At 54.0% G+C, this 22,954-nt stretch overlaps 1 protein-coding gene across 1 annotated transcript in view; it reads right to left on the minus strand.

Moving 5' to 3' along the window:
• The window catches only part of LOC140391351 (arfaptin-2-like), a 282,669-nt gene that overhangs the window by 51,005 nt on the left and 208,710 nt on the right, over positions 1-22,954 (minus strand). The window contains exons 7-8 of the mRNA XM_072475930.1: positions 20,304-20,525; positions 1,566-1,723 (exon numbers count right to left, since the gene is read on the minus strand). Coding sequence (XP_072332031.1) covers positions 1,566-1,723; positions 20,304-20,525 — 380 coding nt within the window. The remainder of the gene's footprint in view (positions 1-1,565; positions 1,724-20,303; positions 20,526-22,954) is intronic.

Below are 22,954 nucleotides of genomic sequence, written 5' to 3' on the forward strand. Positions count from 1 at the left end.
ACACACACCGCACCCACACACACACACACACACTGCCCCCCACACACACACACACTGCCCCCCACACACACATAGCCCCACACACACACCGCCCCCCACACACCCACCCACACACACACACTGCCCCCCACACACACACCGCCCCCCCCACACACACACACACCGCCCCCCCCCCCACACACACACACACCGCCCCCCCACACACACACACACACCGCCCCCACACACACACCGCTCCCCACCACACACACCGCCCCCCATCACACACACACACACACACACACACACACACACACACACCGCCCCCCCACACACACCCGCCCGCCCCCCCCCCACACACACACCGCCACCCCCCCACACACACACCGCCACCCCCACACACACACACCGCCCCCCACACACCGCCCCCCACACACACACTGCCCCCCCCTCTCACACAGCCCCCCCCCTCACACACAGCCCCCCCCCTCACACACAGCCCCCCCCCTCACACACAGCCCCCCCCTCACACACAGCCCCCCCCTCACACACAGCCCCCCCCTCACACACAGCCCCCCCCCTCACACACAGCCCCCCCCTCACACACAGCCCCCCCCCTCACACACAGCCCCCCCCCTCACACACAGCCCCCCCCCTCACACACAGCCCCCCCCCTCACACACAGCCCCCCCCTCACACACAGCCCCCCCCTCACACACAGCCCCCCCCTCACACACAGCCCCCCCCTCACACACAGCCCCCCCCTCACACACAGCCCCCCCTCACACACAGCCCCCCTCACACACAGCCCCCCCCTCACACACAGCCCCCCCCTCACACACAGCCCCCCCTCACACACAGCCCCCCCCTCACACACAGCCCCCCCCTCACACACAGCCCCCCCCTCACACACAGCCCCCCCCTCACACACAGCCCCCCCCTCACACACAGCCCCCCCCTCACACACAGCCCCCCCCTCACACACAGCCCCCCCTCACACACACACCGAAGAGGAAATCTCTATCCCAATCCACCCCTTTGGTTGTCAGTGAGCACAGTCACACTTTCATCTTGTGCTCTTGCTCTTAGCTGCCTCCTATAAACAGCTGGAGGCCATTCTGCCCCACCTTCTTGCCCTGCTATTTACTTTAACCATGGCTTATCTGCAGGAGGGTTCCATTTACCGGTCCTGGTTCCATAATCCTCAACAAACCTTGACCTTATTGTGACTCAGGACTGCAATTAACCTGTAGCGGCCCAATGTTTCAGGGGAGAACATCCCACATTCCCACGACTGTGTGTGAGGAGGTGCTTCCTGACATACCCCATGGGAACGGCCTGCTCGGAGTTAAAGATTTTGTTCCCCTTGTTCTGGGGTCATCTCCACGAGGGGAAATAGTTTCTATCAACCACATCAAATCCTTTGATCATCTTAAACACCTTGGTCAGATCACTCTTTAACCCTGCAAACTTGAGAGAATTGAAGTTTGTACAATCCGTCCTCACAATTTAACCCTTTTAGCCCCAGTGTAAATTCCTCGCAGGTTTAGTTCCTCTGACTGGATTGCGACCCGTGTTTGCCTCACCTGGCATTCTCAAACAGTTTGATGGTGAGGAGGGTGTCCTCCATGGTCTTATTGACGAGAGTATTGATGCTGGATACAAAGAAGTTGATGGCTCCAAGCAGTGTTTCTCCATTCTTACACAGCAATTTCTGAGTGTCAGCATTGTATCCAAACTCCTCCTGTACGAGGGAGGGAGACAGATCAAATCCACAGTCAGCACGGGGTAAACAATCACCCCCAGGGTCAGCACGGGGTAAACAATCACCCCCATAGTCAGCACGGGGTAAACAATCACCCCCATAGTCAGCACGGGGTAAACAAACACCCCCATAGTCAGCACGGGGGAAACACAGCCCCATAGTCAGCACGGGGTAAACAATCACCCCCATAGTCAGCACGGGGTAAACAAACACCCCCATAGTCAGCACGGGGTAAACAAACACCCACATAGTCAGCACGGGGTAAACAATCATCCCCATAGTCAGCACGGGGGAAAAAATCACCCCCATAGTCAGCACGGGCTAAACAATCACCCCCATAGTCAGCACGGGGTAAACAATCACCCCCATAGTCAGCACGGGGTAAACAATCACCCCCATAGTCAGCACGGGGTAAACAATCTGCCCCCTAGTCAGCATGGGGTAAACAATCACCCCCATAGTCAGCACGGGGGAAAAAAATCACCCCCATAGTCAGCACGGGCTAAACAATCACCCCCATAGTCAGCACGGGGGAAAAAAACACCCCCATAGTCAGCACGGGCTAAACAATCACCCCCATAGTCAGCACGGGGTAAACAATCACCCCCATAGTCAGCACGGGGTAAACAATCACCCCCATAGTCAGCACGGGGTAAACAATCTGCCCCCTAGTCAGCATGGGGTAAACAATCACCCCCATAGTCAGCACGGGGGAAAAAATCACCCCCATAGTCAGCACGGGCTAAACAATCACCCCCATAGTCAGCACGGGGGAAAAAATCACCCCCATAGTCAGCACGGGCTAAACAATCACCCCCATAGTCAGCACGGGGTAAACAATCACCCCCATAGTCAGCACGGGGTAAACAATCACCCCCATAGTCAGCACGGGGTAAACAATCACCCCCATAGTCAGCACGGGGTAAACAATCACCCCCATAGTCAGCACGGGGTAAACAATCACCCCCATAGTCAGCACGGGGTAAACAATCACCCCCATAGTCAGCACGGGGTAAACAATCACCCCCATAGTCAGCACGGGGTAAACAAACACCCCCATAGTCAGCATGGGGTAAACAATCACCCCCATAGTCAGCACGGGGTAAACAATCACCCCCATAGTCAGCACGGGGTAAACAAACACCCCCATAGTCAGCACGGGGTAAACAATCACCCCCATAGTCAGCACGGGGTAAACTATCACCCCCATAGTCAGCACGGGTTAAACAATCACCCCCATAGTCAGCACGGGGTAAACAAACACCCCCAGGGTCAGCACAGGGTAAACAAACACCCCCATAGTCAGCACGGAGTAAACAAACACCCCCATAGTCAGCACGGGGTAAACAAACACCCCCATAGTCAGCACGGGGTAAACAATCACCCCCAGGGTCAGCACGGGGTAAACAATCACCCCCATAGTCAGCACGGGGTAAACAATCACCCCCCTAGTCAGCACGGGGTAAACAAACACCCCCATAGTCAGCACGGGGTAAACAAACACCCCCATAGTCAGCACGGGGTAAACAATCACCCCCATAGTCACCACGGGGTAAACAAACACCCCCATAGTCAGCACGGGGTAAACAATCACCCCCATAGTCAGCACGGGGTAAACAAACACCCCCATAGTCAGCACGGGATAAACAATCACCCCCAGGGTCAGCACGGGGTAAACAAACACACCCAGGGTCAGCACGGGGTAAACAAACACCCCCATAGTCAGCACGGGGTAAACAATCACCCCCATAGTCAGCACGGGGTAAACAAACACCCCATAGTCAGCACGGGCTAAACAATCACCCCCATAGTCAGCACGGGGTAAACAATCACCCCCAGGGTCAGCACGGGGTGAACAAATACCCCCATAGTCAGCACGGGGTAAACAATCACCCCCATAGTCAGCACGGGGTAAACAAACACCCCCATAGTCAGCACGGGGTAAAGAAACACCCCCATAGTCAGCACGGGGTAAACAAACACCCCCATAGTCAGCACGGGGTAAACAAACACCCCCATAGTCAGCACGGGGTAAACAATCACCCCAATAGTCAGCACGGGGTAAACAATCGCCCCCATAGTCAGCACGGGGTAAACAAACACCCCCATAGTCAGCACGGGGTAAACAATCACCCCCATAGTCAGCACGGGGTAAACAATCACCCCCATAGTCAGCACGGGGTAAACAATCACCCCCATAGTCAGCACGGGATAAACAATCACCCCCATGGTCAGCACGGGGTAAACAAACACCCACATGGTCAGCACGGGGTAAACAATCACCCCCATAGTCAGCACGGGGTAAACAAACACCCCCATAGTCAGCACGGGGTAAACAATCACCCCCATAGTCAGCACGGGGTAAACAAACACCCCCATAGTCAGCACGGGGTAAACAATCACCCCCATAGTCAGCACGGGGTAAACAATCACCCCCATAGTCAGCACGGGGTAAACAAACACCCCTATAGACAGCACGGGGTAAACAAACACCCCCATAGTCAGCACGGGGTAAACAAACACCCCCATAGTCAGCACGGGGTAAACAATCACCCCCATAGTCACCACGGGGTAAACAAACACCCCCATAGTCAGCACGGGTTAAACAATCACCCCCATAGTCAGCACGGGGTAAACAAACACCCCCATAGTCAGCACGGGAAATACAATCACCCCCAGGGTCAGCACGGGGGAAACAAACACCCCCACAGTCAGCACGGGCTAAACAATCACCCCCATAGTCAGCACGGGGTAAACAAATACCCCCATAGTCAGCACGGGCTAAACAATCACCCCCATAGTCAGCACGGGGTAAAGAAACACCCCCAGAGTCAGCACGGGGTAAACAATGACCCCCAGGGTCTGCACGGGGTAAACAAAACACCCCCATAGTCAGCACGGGGTAAACAAACACCCCCATAGTCAGCACGGGGTAAACAAAAACCCCCATAGTCAGCACGGGGTAAACAATCACCCCCATAGTCAGCACGGGGTAAACAAACACCCCCATAGTCAGCACGGGGTAAACAAACACCCCCATAGTCAGCATGGGGTAAACAATCACCCCCATAGTCAGCACGTGGTAAACAAACACCCCCATAGTCAGCACGGGGTAAACAAAAACCCCCATAGTCAGCACGGGGTAAACAAACACCCCCATAGTCAGCACGGGGTAAACAAACACCCCCATAGTCAGCACGGGGTAAACAATCACCCCCATAGTCAGCACGGGGTAAACAAACACCCCCATAGTCAGCACGGGGTAAACAAACAGCCCCATAGTCAGCATGGGGTAAACAATCAGCCCCCTAGTCAGCACGGGTAAACAAACACCCCCATAGTCAGCACGGGGTAAACAAACACCCCCATAGTCAGCACGGGGTAAACAAACACCCCCATAGTCAGCACGGGGTAAACAAACACCCCCATAGTCAGCACGGGGTAAACAAACACTCCCATAGTCAGCACGGGGTAAAGAAACACCCCCATAGTCAGCACGGGGTAAACAAACACCCCCATAGTCAGCACGGGGTAAACAAACACCCCCATAGTCAGCACGGGGTAAACACACTCCCCCATAGTCAGCACGGGGTAAACGAACACCCCCATAGACAGCACGGGGTAAACAAACACCCCCATAGTCAGCACGGGGTAAACCAACACCCCCATAGTCAGCACGGGGTAAACAAACACCCACAGGGTCAGCACGGGGTAAACAAACACCCCCATAGTCAGCACGGGGTAAACACACTCCCCCATAGTCAGCACGGGGTAAACCAACACCCCCATAGTCAGCACGGGGTAAACACACTCCCCCATAGTCAGCACGGGGTAAACCAACACCCCCATAGTCAGCACGGGGTAAACAAACACCCACAGGGTCAGCACGGGGTAAACAATCAGCCCCCTAGTCAGCACGGAGTAAACAAACACCCCCATAGTCAGCACGGGGTAAACAAACACCCCCATAGTCAGCACGGGGTAAACAATCACCCCCATAGTCAGCACGGGGTAAACAAACACCCCCATAGTCAGCACGGGGTAAACAAACACCCCCATAGTCAGCACGGGGTAAACAAACACCCCCATAGTCAGCACGGGGTAAACAAACACCCCCATAGTCAGCACGGGGTAAACAAACACCCCCATAGTCAGCACGGGGCAAACAAACACCCCCATAGTCAGCACGGGGCAAACAATCACCCCCATAGTCAGCACGGGGTAAACAAACACCCCCATAGTCAGCACGGGGTAAACAAACACCCCCATAGTCAGCACGGGGTAAACAAACACCCCCATAGTCAGCACGGGGTAAACAATCACCCCCATAGTCAGCACGGGGTAAACAAACACCCCCATTGTCAGCACGGGGTAAACAATCACCCCAATAGTCAGCACGGGGTAAACAATCACCCCCAGGGTCAGCACAGGGAAAACAAACACCCCCATAGTCAGCACTAGGTAAACAATCACCCCCATAGTCAGCACGGGGTAAACAATCACCCCCAGAGTCAGCACGGGGTAAACAAACACCCCCATAGGCAGCACAGGCTAAACAATCACCCCCATAGTCAGCACGGGGTAAACAATCACCCCCATAGTCAGCACGGGGTAAACAAACACCCCCATAGTCAGCACGGGGTAAACAATCACCCCCATAGTCGGCACGGGGTAAACAAACACCCCCATAGTCAGCACGGGGTAAACAATCACCCCAATAGTCAGCACGGGGTAAACAATCACCCTCAGGGTCAGCACAGGGTAAACAAACACCCCCATAGTCAGCACGGGGTAAACAATCACCCCAATAGTCAGCACGGGGTAAACAATCACACCCAGGGTCAGCACGGGGTAAACAGACACCCCCATAGTCAGCACGGGGTAAACAAACACCCCCATAGTCAGCACGGGGTAAACAAGCACCCCGATAGTCAGCACGGGGTAAACAATCACCCCCACGGTCAGCACGGCGTAAACAAACACCCCCATAGTCAGCACGGGGTAAACAAACAGCCCCCTAGTCAGCACGGGGTAAACAAACACCCCACAGTCAGCACGGGGTAAACAATCACCCCCATAGTCAGCACGGGGTAAACAATCACCCCCATAGTCAGCACGGGGTAAACAATCACCCCCACAGTCAGCACGGGGTAAACAAACAGCCACATAGTCAGCACGGGGTAAACAATCACCCCCATAGTCAGCACGGGGTAACCAAACACCCCCAGAATCAGCACGGGGTAAACAAACACCCCCATAGTCAGCACGGGGTAAACAATCACGCCCATAGACAGCACGGGGTAAACAATCACCCCCATAGTCAGCACAGGGTAAACAAACACCCCCATAGTCAGCACGGGGCAACCAATCACCCCCATAGTCAGCACGGGGTAAACAATCACCCCCATAGTCAGCACGGGGTAAACAATCACCCCCATAGTCAGCACGGGGTAAACAATAACCCCCATGGTCAGCACGGGGCAAACATTCACCCCCATAGTCAGCACGGGGTAAACAATCACCCCCATAGTCAGCACGGGGTAAACAAACACCCCCATAGTCAGCACGGGGTAAACAATCACCCCATAGTCAGCACGGGGTAAACAATCACCCCCATAGTCAGCACGGGTTAAACAATAACCCCCATGGTCAGCACGGGGCAAACATTCACCCCCATAGTCAGCACGGGGTAAACAATCACCCCCATAGTCAGCACGGGGTAAACAATCACCCCCATGGTCAGCACGGGGTAAACAATCACCCCCATAGTCAGCACGGGGTAAACAATCACCCCCAAAGTCAGCACGGGGTAAACAAACACCCCCATAGTCAGCACGGGGTAAACAAACACCCCCATAGTCAGCACGGGGTAAACAAACACCCCCATAGTCAGCACGGGGTAAACAATCACCCCCATAGTCAGCACGGGGTAAACAATCACCCCCATAGTCAGCACGGGGTAAACAATCACCCCCATAGTCAGCACGGGGTAAACAAATACCCCCATAGTCAGCACGGGGTAAACAATCACCCCCATAGTCAGCACGGGGTAAAGAAACACCCCCAGAGTCAGCACGGGGTAAACAATGACCCCCAGGGTCTGCACGGGGTAAACAAAACACCCCCATAGTCAGCACGGGGTAAACAAACACCCCATAGTCACCACGGGGTAAACAAAAACCCCCATAGTCAGCACGGGGTAAACAATCACCCCCATAGTCAGCACGGGGTAAACAAACACCCCCATAGTCAGCACGGGGTAAACAAACACCCCCATAGTCAGCATGGGGTAAACAATCACCCCCATAGTCAGCACGTGGTAAACAAACACCCCCATAGTCAGCACGGGGTAAACAAAAACCCCCATAGTCAGCACGGGGTAAACAAACACCCCCATAGTCAGCACGGGGTAAACAAACACCCCCATAGTCAGCACGGGGTAAACAATCACCCCCATAGTCAGCACGGGGTAAACAAACACCCCCATAGTCAGCACGGGGTAAACAAACAGCCCCATAGTCAGCATGGGGTAAACAATCAGCCCCCTAGTCAGCACGGGTAAACAAACACCCCCATAGTCAGCACGGGGTAAACAAACACCCCCATAGTCAGCACGGGGTAAACAAACACCCCCATAGTCAGCACGGGGTAAACAAACACTCCCATAGTCAGCACGGGGTAAAGAAACACCCCCATAGTCAGCACGGGGTAAACAAACACCCCCATAGTCAGCACGGGGTAAACAAACACCCCCATAGTCAGCACGGGGTAAACACACTCCCCCATAGTCAGCACGGGGTAAACCAACACCCCCATAGACAGCACGGGGTAAACAAACACCCCCATAGTCAGCACGGGGTAAACCAACACCCCCATAGTCAGCACGGGGTAAACAAACACCCACAGGGTCAGCACGGGGTAAACAAACACCCCCATAGTCAGCACGGGGTAAACACACTCCCCCATAGTCAGCACGGGGTAAACCAACACCCCCATAGTCAGCACGGGGTAAACACACTCCCCCATAGTCAGCACGGGGTAAACCAACACCCCCATAGTCAGCACGGGGTAAACAAACACCCACAGGGTCAGCACGGGGTAAACAATCAGCCCCCTAGTCAGCACGGAGTAAACAAACACCCCCATAGTCAGCACGGGGTAAACAAACACCCCCATAGTCAGCACGGGGTAAACAATCACCCCCATAGTCAGCACGGGGTAAACAAACACCCCCATAGTCAGCACGGGGTAAACAAACACCCCCATAGTCAGCACGGGGTAAACAAACACCCCCATAGTCAGCACGGGGTAAACAAACACCCCCATAGTCAGCACGGGGTAAACAAACACCCCCATAGTCAGCACGGGGCAAACAAACACCCCCATAGTCAGCACGGGGCAAACAATCACCCCCATAGTCAGCACGGGGTAAACAAACACCCCCATAGTCAGCACGGGGTAAACAAACACCCCCATAGTCAGCACGGGGTAAACAAACACCCCCATAGTCAGCACGGGGTAAACAATCACCCCCATAGTCAGCACGGGGTAAACAAACACCCCCATTGTCAGCACGGGGTAAACAATCACCCCAATAGTCAGCACGGGGTAAACAATCACCCCCAGGGTCAGCACAGGGAAAACAAACACCCCCATAGTCAGCACTAGGTAAACAATCACCCCCATAGTCAGCACGGGGTAAACAATCACCCCCAGAGTCAGCACGGGGTAAACAAACACCCCCATAGGCAGCACAGGCTAAACAATCACCCCCATAGTCAGCACGGGGTAAACAATCACCCCCATAGTCAGCACGGGGTAAACAAACACCCCCATAGTCAGCACGGGGTAAACAATCACCCCCATAGTCGGCACGGGGTAAACAAACACCCCCATAGTCAGCACGGGGTAAACAATCACCCCAATAGTCAGCACGGGGTAAACAATCACCCTCAGGGTCAGCACAGGGTAAACAAACACCCCCATAGTCAGCACGGGGTAAACAATCACCCCAATAGTCAGCACGGGGTAAACAATCACACCCAGGGTCAGCACGGGGTAAACAGACACCCCCATAGTCAGCACGGGGTAAACAAACACCCCCATAGTCAGCACGGGGTAAACAAGCACCCCGATAGTCAGCACGGGGTAAACAATCACCCCAATAGTCAGCACGGGGTAAACAATCACACCCAGGGTCAGCACGGGGTAAACAGACACCCCCATAGTCAGCACGGGGTAAACAAACACCCCCATAGTCAGCACGGGGTAAACAAGCACCCCGATAGTCAGCACGGGGTAAACAATCACCCCCACGGTCAGCACGGCGTAAACAAACACCCCCATAGTCAGCACGGGGTAAACAAACAGCCCCCTAGTCAGCACGGGGTAAACAAACACCCCACAGTCAGCACGGGGTAAACAATCACCCCCATAGTCAGCACGGGGTAAACAATCACCCCCATAGTCAGCACGGGGTAAACAATCACCCCCACAGTCAGCACGGGGTAAACAAACAGCCACATAGTCAGCACGGGGTAAACAATCACCCCCATAGTCAGCACGGGGTAACCAAACACCCCCAGAATCAGCACGGGGTAAACAAACACCCCCATAGTCAGCACGGGGTAAACAATCACGCCCATAGACAGCACGGGGTAAACAATCACCCCCATAGTCAGCACAGGGTAAACAAACACCCCCATAGTCAGCACGGGGCAACCAATCACCCCCATAGTCAGCACGGGGTAAACAATCACCCCCATAGTCAGCACGGGGTAAACAATCACCCCCATAGTCAGCACGGGGTAAACAATAACCCCCATGGTCAGCACGGGGCAAACATTCACCCCCATAGTCAGCACGGGGTAAACAATCACCCCCATAGTCAGCACGGGGTAAACAAACACCCCCATAGTCAGCACGGGGTAAACAATCACCCCATAGTCAGCACGGGGTAAACAATCACCCCCATAGTCAGCACGGGTTAAACAATAACCCCCATGGTCAGCACGGGGCAAACATTCACCCCCATAGTCAGCACGGGGTAAACAATCACCCCCATAGTCAGCACGGGGTAAACAATCACCCCCATGGTCAGCACGGGGTAAACAATCACCCCCATAGTCAGCACGGGGTAAACAATCACCCCCAAAGTCAGCACGGGGTAAACAAACACCCCCATAGTCAGCACGGGGTAAACAAACACCCCCATAGTCAGCACGGGGTAAACAAACACCCCCATAGTCAGCACGGGGTAAACAATCACCCCCATAGTCAGCACGGGGTAAACAATCACCCCCATAGTCAGCACGGGGTAAACAATCACCCCCATAGTCAGCACGGGGTACACAATCACCCCCATAGTCAAGTCGGGGTAAACAATCACCCCAATAGTCAGCACGGGGTAAACAAACACCCCCATAGTCGGCACGGGGTAAACAATCACCCCCAGGGTCAGCACGGGGTAAACAATCACCCCCAAAGTCAGCACGGGGTAAAGAAACACCCCCATAGTCAGCACCGGGTAAACAATCACCCCCATAGTCAGCACAGGGTAAACAAACACCCCCATAGTCAGCACAGGGTAAACAAACACCCCCATAGTCAGCACAGGGTAAACAAACACCCCCATAGTCAGCACAGGGTAAACAAACACCCCCATAGTCAGCACGGGGTAAACAAACACCCCCAGGGTCAGCACGGGGTAAACAAACACCCCCAGGGTCAGCACGGGGTAAACAATCATCCCCATAGTCAGCACGGGGTAAACAATCACCCCCATAGTCAGCACGGGATAAACAAACACCCCCATGGTCAGCACGGGGTAAACAAACACCCCCATAGTCAGCACGGGGTAAACAAACACCCCCATAGTCAGCACGGGGTAAACAAACACCCCCATAGTCAGCACGGGGTAAACAAACACCCCCATAGTCAGCACGGGGTAAACAAACACCCCCATAGTCAGCACGGGGCAAACAAACACCCCCATAGTCAGCACGGGGCAAACAATCACCCCCATAGTCAGCACGGGGTAAACAAACACCCCCATAGTCAGCACGGGGTAAACAAACACCCCCATAGTCAGCACGGGGTAAACAAACACCCCCATAGTCAGCACGGGGTAAACAATCACCCCCATAGTCAGCACGGGGTAAACAAACACCCCCATTGTCAGCACGGGGTAAACAATCACCCCAATAGTCAGCACGGGGTAAACAATCACCCCCAGGGTCAGCACAGGGAAAACAAACACCCCCATAGTCAGCACTAGGTAAACAATCACCCCCATAGTCAGCACGGGGTAAACAATCACCCCCAGAGTCAGCACGGGGTAAACAAACACCCCCATAGGCAGCACAGGCTAAACAATCACCCCCATAGTCAGCACGGGGTAAACAATCACCCCCATAGTCAGCACGGGGTAAACAAACACCCCCATAGTCAGCACGGGGTAAACAATCACCCCCATAGTCGGCACGGGGTAAACAAACACCCCCATAGTCAGCACGGGGTAAACAATCACCCCAATAGTCAGCACGGGGTAAACAATCACCCTCAGGGTCAGCACAGGGTAAACAAACACCCCCATAGTCAGCACGGGGTAAACAATCACCCCAATAGTCAGCACGGGGTAAACAATCACACCCAGGGTCAGCACGGGGTAAACAGACACCCCCATAGTCAGCACGGGGTAAACAAACACCCCCATAGTCAGCACGGGGTAAACAAGCACCCCGATAGTCAGCACGGGGTAAACAATCACCCCCACGGTCAGCACGGCGTAAACAAACACCCCCATAGTCAGCACGGGGTAAACAAACAGCCCCCTAGTCAGCACGGGGTAAACAAACACCCCACAGTCAGCACGGGGTAAACAATCACCCCCATAGTCAGCACGGGGTAAACAATCACCCCCATAGTCAGCACGGGGTAAACAATCACGCCCATAGACAGCACGGGGTAAACAATCACCCCCATAGTCAGCACAGGGTAAACAAACACCCCCATAGTCAGCACGGGGCAACCAATCACCCCCATAGTCAGCACGGGGTAAACAATCACCCCCATAGTCAGCACGGGGTAAACAATCACCCCCATAGTCAGCACGGGGTAAACAATAACCCCCATGGTCAGCACGGGGCAAACATTCACCCCCATAGTCAGCACGGGGTAAACAATCACCCCCATAGTCAGCACGGGGTAAACAAACACCCCCATAGTCAGCACGGGGTAAACAATCACCCCATAGTCAGCACGGGGTAAACAATCACCCCCATAGTCAGCACGGGTTAAACAATAACCCCCATGGTCAGCACGGGGCAAACATTCACCCCCATAGTCAGCACGGGGTAAACAATCACCCCCATAGTCAGCACGGGGTAAACAATCACCCCCATGGTCAGCACGGGGTAAACAATCACCCCCATAGTCAGCACGGGGTAAACAATCACCCCCAAAGTCAGCACGGGGTAAACAAACACCCCCATAGTCAGCACGGGGTAAACAAACACCCCCATAGTCAGCACGGGGTAAACAAACACCCCCATAGTCAGCACGGGGTAAACAATCACCCCCATAGTCAGCACGGGGTAAACAATCACCCCCATAGTCAGCACGGGGTAAACAATCACCCCCATAGTCAGCACGGGGTAAACAAATACCCCCATAGTCAGCACGGGGTAAACAATCACCCCCATAGTCAGCACGGGGTAAAGAAACACCCCCAGAGTCAGCACGGGGTAAACAATGACCCCCAGGGTCTGCACGGGGTAAACAAAACACCCCCATAGTCAGCACGGGGTAAACAAACACCCCCATAGTCACCACGGGGTAAACAAAAACCCCCATAGTCAGCACGGGGTAAACAATCACCCCCATAGTCAGCACGGGGTAAACAAACACCCCCATAGTCAGCACGGGGTAAACAAACACCCCCATAGTCAGCATGGGGTAAACAATCACCCCCATAGTCAGCACGTGGTAAACAAACACCCCCATAGTCAGCACGGGGTAAACAAAAACCCCCATAGTCAGCACGGGGTAAACAAACACCCCCATAGTCAGCACGGGGTAAACAAACACCCCCATAGTCAGCACGGGGTAAACAATCACCCCCATAGTCAGCACGGGGTAAACAAACACCCCCATAGTCAGCACGGGGTAAACAAACAGCCCCATAGTCAGCATGGGGTAAACAATCAGCCCCCTAGTCAGCACGGGTAAACAAACACCCCCATAGTCAGCACGGGGTAAACAAACACCCCCATAGTCAGCACGGGGTAAACAAACACCCCCATAGTCAGCACGGGGTAAACAAACACTCCCATAGTCAGCACGGGGTAAAGAAACACCCCCATAGTCAGCACGGGGTAAACAAACACCCCCATAGTCAGCACGGGGTAAACAAACACCCCCATAGTCAGCACGGGGTAAACACACTCCCCCATAGTCAGCACGGGGTAAACCAACACCCCCATAGACAGCACGGGGTAAACAAACACCCCCATAGTCAGCACGGGGTAAACCAACACCCCCATAGTCAGCACGGGGTAAACAAACACCCACAGGGTCAGCACGGGGTAAACAAACACCCCCATAGTCAGCACGGGGTAAACACACTCCCCCATAGTCAGCACGGGGTAAACCAACACCCCCATAGTCAGCACGGGGTAAACACACTCCCCCATAGTCAGCACGGGGTAAACCAACACCCCCATAGTCAGCACGGGGTAAACAAACACCCACAGGGTCAGCACGGGGTAAACAATCAGCCCCCTAGTCAGCACGGAGTAAACAAAGACCCCCATAGTCAGCACGGGGTAAACAAACACCCCCATAGTCAGCACGGGGTAAACAATCACCCCCGTAGTCAGCACGGGGTAAACAAACACCCCCATAGTCAGCACGGGGTAAACAAACACCCCCATAGTCAGCACGGGGTAAACAAACACCCCCATAGTCAGCACGGGGTAAACAAACACCCCCATAGTCAGCACGGGGTAAACAAACACCCCCATAGTCAGCACGGGGCAAACAAACACCCCCATAGTCAGCACGGGGCAAACAATCACCCCCATAGTCAGCACGGGGTAAACAAACACCCCCATAGTCAGCACGGGGTAAACAAACACCCCCATAGTCAGCACGGGGTAAACAAACACCCCCATAGTCAGCACGGGGTAAACAATCACCCCCATAGTCAGCACGGGGTAAACAAACACCCCCATTGTCAGCACGGGGTAAACAATCACCCCAATAGTCAGCACGGGGTAAACAATCACCCCCAGGGTCAGCACAGGGAAAACAAACACCCCCATAGTCAGCACTAGGTAAACAATCACCCCCATAGTCAGCACGGGGTAAACAATCACCCCCAGAGTCAGCACGGGGTAAACAAACACCCCCATAGGCAGCACAGGCTAAACAATCACCCCCATAGTCAGCACGGGGTAAACAATCACCCCCATAGTCAGCACGGGGTAAACAAACACCCCCATAGTCAGCACGGGGTAAACAATCACCCCCATAGTCGGCACGGGGTAAACAAACACCCCCATAGTCAGCACGGGGTAAACAATCACCCCAATAGTCAGCACGGGGTAAACAATCACCCTCAGGGTCAGCACAGGGTAAACAAACACCCCCATAGTCAGCACGGGGTAAACAATCACCCCAATAGTCAGCACGGGGTAAACAATCACACCCAGGGTCAGCACGGGGTAAACAGACACCCCCATAGTCAGCACGGGGTAAACAAACACCCCCATAGTCAGCACGGGGTAAACAAGCACCCCGATAGTCAGCACGGGGTAAACAATCACCCCCACGGTCAGCACGGCGTAAACAAACACCCCCATAGTCAGCACGGGGTAAACAAACAGCCCCCTAGTCAGCACGGGGTAAACAAACACCCCACAGTCAGCACGGGGTAAACAATCACCCCCATAGTCAGCACGGGGTAAACAATCACCCCCATAGTCAGCACGGGGTAAACAATCACCCCCACAGTCAGCACGGGGTAAACAAACAGCCACATAGTCAGCACGGGGTAAACAATCACCCCCATAGTCAGCACGGGGTAACCAAACACCCCCAGAATCAGCACGGGGTAAACAAACACCCCCATAGTCAGCACGGGGTAAACAATCACGCCCATAGACAGCACGGGGTAAACAATCACCCCCATAGTCAGCACAGGGTAAACAAACACCCCCATAGTCAGCACGGGGCAACCAATCACCCCCATAGTCAGCACGGGGTAAACAATCACCCCCATAGTCAGCACGGGGTAAACAATCACCCCCATAGTCAGCACGGGGTAAACAATAACCCCCATGGTCAGCACGGGGCAAACATTCACCCCCATAGTCAGCACGGGGTAAACAATCACCCCCATAGTCAGCACGGGGTAAACAAACACCCCCATAGTCAGCACGGGGTAAACAATCACCCCATAGTCAGCACGGGGTAAACAATCACCCCCATAGTCAGCACGGGTTAAACAATAACCCCCATGGTCAGCACGGGGCAAACATTCACCCCCATAGTCAGCACGGGGTAAACAATCACCCCCATAGTCAGCACGGGGTAAACAATCACCCCCATGGTCAGCACGGGGTAAACAATCACCCCCATAGTCAGCACGGGGTAAACAATCACCCCCAAAGTCAGCACGGGGTAAACAAACACCCCCATAGTCAGCACGGGGTAAACAAACACCCCCATAGTCAGCACGGGGTAAACAAACACCCCCATAGTCAGCACGGGGTAAACAATCACCCCCATAGTCAGCACGGGGTAAACAATCACCCCCATAGTCAGCACGGGGTAAACAATCACCCCCATAGTCAGCACGGGGTACACAATCACCCCCATAGTCAAGTCGGGGTAAACAATCACCCCAATAGTCAGCACGGGGTAAACAAACACCCCCATAGTCGGCACGGGGTAAACAATCACCCCCAGGGTCAGCACGGGGTAAACAATCACCCCCAAAGTCAGCACGGGGTAAAGAAACACCCCCATAGTCAGCACCGGGTAAACAATCACCCCCATAGTCAGCACAGGGTAAACAAACACCCCCATAGTCAGCACAGGGTAAACAAACACCCCCATAGTCAGCACAGGGTAAACAAACACCCCCATAGTCAGCACAGGGTAAACAAACACCCCCATAGTCAGCACGGGGTAAACAAACACCCCCAGGGTCAGCACGGGGTAAACAAACACCCCCAGGGTCAGCACGGGGTAAACAATCATCCCCATAGTCAGCACGGGGTAAACAATCACCCCCATAGTCAGCACGGGATAAACAAACACCCCCATGGTCAGCACGGGGTAAACAAACACCCCCATAGTCAGCACGGGGTAAACAAACACCCCCATAGTCAGCACGGGGTAAACAAACACCCCCATAGTCAGCACGGGGTAAACAATCACCCCCATATTCAGCACGGGGTAAACAAATACCCCCATAGTCAGCACGGGGCAAACAAACACCCCCATAGTCAGCACGGGGTAAACAATCACCCGCAGGGTCAGCACGGGGTAAACAAACACCCCCATAGTCAGCACGGGGTAAACAAACACCCCCATAGTCAGCACGGGGTAAACAATCACCCCCATAGTCAGCACGGGGTAAACAATCATCCCCATAGTCAGCACGGGGTAAACAATCACCCCCAGGGTCAGCACGGGGTAAACAAACACCCCCAGGGTCAGCACGGGGTAAACAATCACCCCCATAGTCAGCACGGGGTAAACAAACACCCCCAGGGTCAGCATGGGATAAACAATCACCCCCATGGTCAGCACGGGGTAAACAATCATCCCCATAGTCAGCACGGGGTAAACAATCACCGCCAGGGTCAGCACGGGGTAAACAAACGCCCCCAGGGTCAGCACGGGGTAAACAATCACCCACATAGTCAGCACGGGGTAAACAAACACCCCCCTAGTCAGCACGGGGTAAACAAACACCCCCATAGTCAGCACGGGGTAATCAAACACCCCCATAGTCAGCACGGGGTAAACAAACACCCCCCTAGTCAGCACGGGGTAAACAATCACCCCCATAGTCAGCACGGGGTAAACAAACACCCCCATAGTCAGCACGGGGTCAACAAACACCCCCAGGGTCAGCACGTGGTAAACAAACACCCCCAGGGTCAGCACGGGGTAAATAAACACCCCCATAGTCAGCACGGGGTGAACAAACACCCCCATAGTCAACACGGGGTAAACAATCACCCCCATAGTCAGCACGGGGTAAACAAACACCCCCATAGTCAGCACGGGGTAAACAAACACCCCCATAGTCAGCACAGGGTAAACAATCACCCCCAGGGTCAGCACGGGGTAAACAAACACCCCCATAGTCAGCACAGGGTATACAAACACCCCCAGGGTCAGCACGGGGTAAACAAACACCCCCAGGGTCAGCACGGGGTAAACAATCACCCCCATAGTCAGCACGGGGTAAACAAACACCCCCATAGTCAGCACGGGGTAAACAAACACCCCCATAGTCAGCACGGGGTGAACAAACACCCCCATAGTCAACACGGGGTAAACAATCACCCCCATAGTCAGCACGGGGTAAACAAACACCCCCATAGTCAGCACGGGGTAAACAAACACCCCCATAGTCAGCACAGGGTAAACAATCACCCCCAGGGTCAGCACGGGGTAAACAAACACCCCCATAGTCAGCACAGGGTATACAAACACCCCCAGGGTCAGCACGGGGTAAACAAACACCCCCAGGGTCAGCACGGGGTAAACAAACACCCCCATGGTCAGCACGGGGTAAACAAACACCCCCATAGTCAGCACGGGGTAAACAAACACCCCCATAGTCAGCACGGGGTAAACAATCACCCCCAGGGTCAGCACGGGGTAAACAAACACCCCCAGGGTCAGCACGGGGTAAACAATCATCCCCATAGTCAGCACGGGGTAAACAATCACCCCCATAGTCAGCACGGGGTAAACAAACACCCCCATATTCAGCACGGGGTAAACAAATACCCCCATAGTCAGCACGGGGCAAACAAACACCCCCATAGTCAGCACGGGGTAAACAATCACCCGCAGGGTCAGCACGGGGTAAACAAACACCCCCATAGTCAGCACGGGGTAAACAAACACCCCCATAGTCAGCACGGGGTAAACAATCACCCCCATAGTCAGCACGGGGTAAACAATCATCCCCATAGTCAGCACGGGGTAAACAATCACCCCCAGGGTCAGCACGGGGTAAACAAACACCCCCAGGGTCAGCACGGGGTAAACAATCACCCCCATAGTCAGCACGGGGTAAACAAACACCCCCAGGGTCAGCATGGGATAAACAATCACCCCCATGGTCAGCACGGGGTAAACAATCATCCCCATAGTCAGCACGGGGTAAACAATCACCGCCAGGGTCAGCACGGGGTAAACAAACACCCCCAGGGTCAGCACGGGGTAAACAATCACCCACATAGTCAGCACGGGGTAAACAAACACCCCCCTAGTCAGCACGGGGTAAACAAACACCCCCATAGTCAGCACGGGGTAATCAATCACCCCCATAGTCAGCACGGGGTAAACAAACACCCCCCTAGTCAGCACGGGGTAAACAATCACCCCCATAGTCAGCACGGGGTAAACAAACACCCCCATAGTCAGCACGGGGTCAACAAACACCCCCAGGGTCAGCACGTGGTAAACAAACACCCCCAGGGTCAGCACGGGGTAAACAAACACCCCCATAGTCAGCACGGGGTAAACAATCACCCCCATAGTCAGCACGGGGTAAACAAACACCCCCATAGTCAGCACGGGGTAAACAAACACCCCCATAGTCAGCACGGGGTGAACAAACACCCCCATAGTCAACACGGGGTAAACAATCACCCCCATAGTCAGCACGGGGTAAACAAACACCCCCATAGTCAGCACGGGGTAAACAAACACCCCCATAGTCAGCACAGGGTAAACAATCACCCCCAGGGTCAGCACGGGGTAAACAAACACCCCCATAGTCAGCACAGGGTATACAAACACCCCCAGGGTCAGCACGGGGTAAACAAACACCCCCAGGGTCAGCACGGGGTAAACAAACACCTCCAGGGTCAGCACGGGGTAAACAAACACCCCCATAGTCAGCACGGGGTAAACAAAGACCCCCATAGTCAGCATGGGGTAAACAAACACCCCCATAGTCAGCACGGGGTAAACAACCACCCCCATAGTCAGCACGGGGTAAACAATCACCCCCATAGTCAGCACGGGGTAAACAATCACCCCCATAGTCAGCACGAGGTAAACAAACACCCCCATAGTCAGCACGGGGTAAACAATCACCCCCATAGTCAGCACGGTGAACACAGACACTCCCCAGGGTCAGCACGGTGAACACAGACACTCCCCAGGGTCAGCACGGTGAACACAGACACCCCCCAGGGTCAGCTCGGTGAACACAGACACCCCCCAGGGTCAGCACGGTGAACACAGACACCCCCCAGGGTCAGCACGGTGAACACAGACACCCCCCAGCATCAGTGTATACCTGGAGTTCTGGTGACTTCTGACTAAGATCAGAGAAGGACTCTCCCAGGGCTCGTTGTGTCTGAACCATGTTATAGAAGTGATTGGTGTGGGCGCGAGCAAGGCGCAGTAAATTCTCGTATTTCCTCTTTGTGTCTCGCAGAACTTCAATCTGTGCCTCCAGTTCGAGATCGACTGTACGAGAGCCTCGTCCAAACCTCTCCGAGATCATCTGCTTTGTGCACTGTCGACACAGCAACAACAATGTCAACTCCAGGACTTTGACCCAGTGACAGTGAAGGAACGGCGATGTATTTCCGAGTCAGGGTGGAGAATACACACTCACGCTCCTTCAGTGGCAAAAATAACTAGAATCTATTCTTGCAAACATATCCAGAGAAAGCAGGTTCAGAGGAGAACATTGTATTCAGTTCTGGTGACATCGAGGTCCATGCGTAACATGGAGGGGTGGGAGGGAATGGGGTATAGCCACACATTTACCACAGTGGGCAACAGCCCTGTGTTTAACACACGATGGGTATAGGGTACAGGGCCGTGTTTAACATGGGTAGGAATTGGGGTACTGGACCGTGTTTAACATGGGGAGGGGGTGGGTTGTAGGACCGTGTTTAACATGGGGAGGGGGTGGGTTACAGGACCGTGTTTAACATGGGGAGCGGGTGGGTTACAGGACCGTGTTTAACATGGGGAGGGGGTGGGTAACAGGACCGTGCTTAACATGGGGAGGGGGTGGGTTACAGGACCGTGTTTAACATGGGGAGGGGGTGGGTTACAGGACCGTGTTTAACATGGGGAGCGGGTGGGTTACAGGACCGTGTTTAACATGGGGAGCGGGTGGGTTACAGGACCGTGTTTAACATGGGGAGCGGGTGGGGTGCAGATAAGTGTTTAACATGGGGAGGGGGTGGGTTACAGGACCGTGTTTAACATGGGGAGGGGGTGGGTTATAGGACCGTGTTTAACATGGGGAGCGGGTGGGTTACAGGACCGTGTTTAACATGGGGAGGGGGTGGGTTACAGGACCGTGTTTAACATGGGGAGGGGGTGGGTTATAGGACCGTGTTTAACATGGGGAGCGGGAGGGTTACAGGACCGTGTTTAACATGGGGAGGGGGTGGGTTATAGGACCGTGTTTAACATGGGGAGCGGGTGGGTTACAGGACCGTGTTTAACATGGGGAGGGGGTGGGTTATAGGACCGTGTTTAACATGGGGAGCGGGTGGGTTACAGGACCGTGTTTAACATGGGGAGCGGGTGGAGTGCAGATAAGTGTTTAACAAAGAACAAAGAAAAATTACAGCACAGGAACAGGCCCTTCGGCCCTCCCAGCCTGCGCCGATCCAGATCCTCTATCTAAAACTGTCGTCTATTTTCTGAGGATCTGTATCCCTCTGCTCCCTGCCCACTCATGTATCTGTCCTGATACATCTTAAATGACGCTATCGTGCCCGCCTCTACCACCTCCGCCGGCAATGCGTTCCAAGCACCCACCGCCCTCTGCGTAAAGAACTTTCCACGCACATGAGGGGTACCAATATTCTGGGGGGTGAAATTTGCTAATGCTCTTCGGGAGGGTTTAAACTAGTTCAGCAGGGGATTGGGAACCTGAATTGTAGCTCCAGTATACAGGAGGTTGAGAATAGTGAGGTCATGAGTAAGGTTTCAAAGTTGCAGGAGTGTACCGGCAGGCAGGAAGGTGGTTTAAAGAGTGTCTACTTCAATGCCAGAAGCATCCGGAATAAGGTGGGTGAACTTGTGGCATGGGTTGGTACCTGGGACTTCGATGTTGTGGCCATTTCGGAGACATGGATAGAGCAGGGACAGGAATGGTTGTTGCAGGTGCCGGGATTTAGATATTTCAGTAAGCGCAGGGAAGGTGGTAAAAGAGAGGGAGGGGTGGCATTGTTAGTCAAGGACAGTATTACGGTGGCAGAAAGGACGTTTGATGAAGACTCGTCTACTGAGGTAGTATGGGCTGAGGTTAGAAACAGGAAAGGAGAGGTCACCCTGTTAGGGGTTTTCTATAGGCCTCCGAAAAGTTCCAGAGATGTAGAGGAAAGGATTGCAAAGATGATTCTGGATAGGAGCGAAAGCAACAGGGTAGTTGTTATGGGGGACTTTAACTTTCCAAATATTGACTGGAAACGCTATAGTTCGAGTACATTAGATGGGTCCGTTTTTGTCCAATGTGTGCAGGAGGGTTTCCTGACACAGTATGTAGATAGGCCAACGAGAGGCGAGGCCATATTGGATTTGGTACTGGGTAATGAAACAGGACAGGTGTTAGATTTGGAGGTAGGTGAGCACTTTGGTGATAGTGACCACAATTCGATTAAGTTTACTTTAGTGATGGAAAGGGATAGGTATATACCGCAGGGCAAGAGATATATCTGGGGGAAAGGCAATTATGATGTGATGAGGCAAGACTTAGGATACATCAGATGGAGAGGAAAACTGCAGGGGATGGGCACAATGGAAATGTGGAGCTTGTTCAAGGAACAGCTACTGCGTGTCCTTGATAAGTATGTACCTGTCAGGCAGGGAGGAAGTGGTCGAGTGAGGGAACCGTGGTTTACTCAAGCAGTCAAAACACTTGTCAAGAGGAAGAAGGAGACTTATGTAAATATGAGACATGAAGGTTCAGTTAGGGTG

Source organism: Scyliorhinus torazame, chromosome 15 (genome assembly GCF_047496885.1).
Source record: "Scyliorhinus torazame isolate Kashiwa2021f chromosome 15, sScyTor2.1, whole genome shotgun sequence".
NCBI classification, from domain to species: domain Eukaryota; kingdom Metazoa; phylum Chordata; class Chondrichthyes; order Carcharhiniformes; family Scyliorhinidae; genus Scyliorhinus; species Scyliorhinus torazame.